This window comes from Mandrillus leucophaeus, unplaced genomic scaffold (genome assembly GCF_000951045.1).
Source record: "Mandrillus leucophaeus isolate KB7577 unplaced genomic scaffold, Mleu.le_1.0 Scaffold637, whole genome shotgun sequence".
NCBI lineage: Eukaryota > Metazoa > Chordata > Mammalia > Primates > Cercopithecidae > Mandrillus > Mandrillus leucophaeus.
This window is the reverse complement of record NW_012106886.1, coordinates 150,930-152,619: the sequence shown is the minus strand read 5'-3', so window position 1 is coordinate 152,619 and position 1,690 is coordinate 150,930. Positions and strand designations below refer to the sequence as shown.

The 1,690-nt window shown below is 53.8% G+C and overlaps 1 protein-coding gene across 1 annotated transcript in view; it reads right to left on the bottom strand.

Annotated features, from left to right (window-relative positions):
- SRGAP3 (SLIT-ROBO Rho GTPase activating protein 3) overlaps nucleotides 1-1,690 on the bottom strand; it is a 144,504-nt gene that overhangs the window by 73,191 nt on the left and 69,623 nt on the right. Inside the window, exon 5 of the mRNA XM_012000648.1 lies at nucleotides 1,216-1,437. Within this exon, the coding sequence (XP_011856038.1) occupies nucleotides 1,216-1,437 (222 nt within the window). The remainder of the gene's footprint in view (nucleotides 1-1,215; nucleotides 1,438-1,690) is intronic.

The following is a 1,690-nucleotide window of genomic DNA, read 5'->3' as shown; positions in this document are numbered from 1 at the left end:
TGGGACTACAGGCACCTGCCACCATGCCCAGCTAATTTTTTTTTTTTTTTAACAGAGACAGGGTTTCACCATGTTGGCCAGGCTGGTCTTGAATTCCTGACTTCAAGTGATCCACCTGCCTCGGTCTCCCAAAGTGCTGAGATTACAGACGTAAGCCACCGCCCTCCACCTTTCATGTGGGACTCTAGTATCACCTGCGGGTTAGGCTGCTGGCAGGCATGTGCACCTCACCCCTTCCAGGATCACAGCTAGGATCACAAGGGACAGTAGGGCTCTCTGGACGGTATTAGTTATTTGCCACTGACTGGGCAACCCAAAGTTTATGGTCACCAGTGGTCACCACGAGGCCCGCATTTTCAGGTCCAGGTGATGGATCGAAAGAGTTGGAGCTGATGGCAGAGGGATGGGGCAGGCACAGCAGTGCAGCCCTGCAGAAGCAAGTGGGCAGAGCCATGCAGAGGGTCTAGCAAATGCCATCCTCTCAGATGCCTCCTTGCCCCTCCCCTCCTAGCAGGTGCCACGGATGGCCCAGCTGAGCCTCACTGGGACCCAGACGATGGCTGGGTCAGGGACACTGTTGGAGTGGGTTCCCCCAATGCCCAGAGGGAGCAGTGACACACATAAGCTCAGGCAACTATTTGCATAAGGGATTTTGTAAGCCTTGGGTAACTAGTAGGGCTGTGTTGGGGCCAGTCACAAGGGCCTTCTTCCCATTTGTTTTTCATTTGTTTGTTTGTTTGTTTTTTCAGAATGTAACAAGGATCTGAGCAGTACAAGCACTGAAGGAAACTCGATTGTCTGGCATATCAAAGGCTTGCAGTGTTGGAGGAAGGGAGTGCCCTGGTGGAATGCACCGGCCTGAATGGCTGTGGTGAGGCTACAGTGAGGCCCAGGCTTCCCAGGGACCTCACCTGGCCATCTGGGGGAAGAACATGAGCCTGTATGCAGACTGGGGCTCCCTTGGAGTCTTCTAGACATAGCTGGGAGGGGTTGTAAAGGAAGCCAAGGTGCTGCAATTCTGCATGGGGGGCACTTGAGACAGTAAGATTAGGGTATTAGTGGTAAACTCCTCGGCTGGGGAAGCCCATGAACCAGGAGCTTGACCCCAGGCCTCAGATAGAAACTTCCTGTATGTGCAACCTGGGCTGATGTTCTGGAGCACATGGGGGAACAGAGGGAGGCAGCCCCAAGCCCGGGCTCCAGGGGGAAGCCTACCTCATCCCCCATGTGGGGCTGGAACTCGAACTTGAGTGGAGGGCAGAAGACTTGATTGCACATGTCCATGACTGTGTGCTTGTCACTTCGGGAATCCAAGTTGTCCACTGCATTCTCGATGACATCCAGTCCCTCGTGGCGAGAAGTCTCCAGATTGTATTCAGCTGAGAGATAGGTCCGGAAGGTGCGGGCCAGGCTGGCATGAAAGCCCAAATCACAGCACTTGGGGAGAGGCAACAACAGAAGGTTACAGGTGAGAGCCAGGATGTGGAGGGGTGGTCGCCGGCCACCACAATGACTTACAATTACCTCCCTTTCCACAGCTGAATCTTCCATCCCGGAGGCCCCAAGGCACTTTGGAATCTTACTGCACAAACCACACCACGGCCCTCAGCGGGAGTTGCGGTTGAGATTTGCGCAATAGCAGAACTAGGCTCCCTATATTCACCATCTTTCTCTTTTTTCTTTTTCCTTT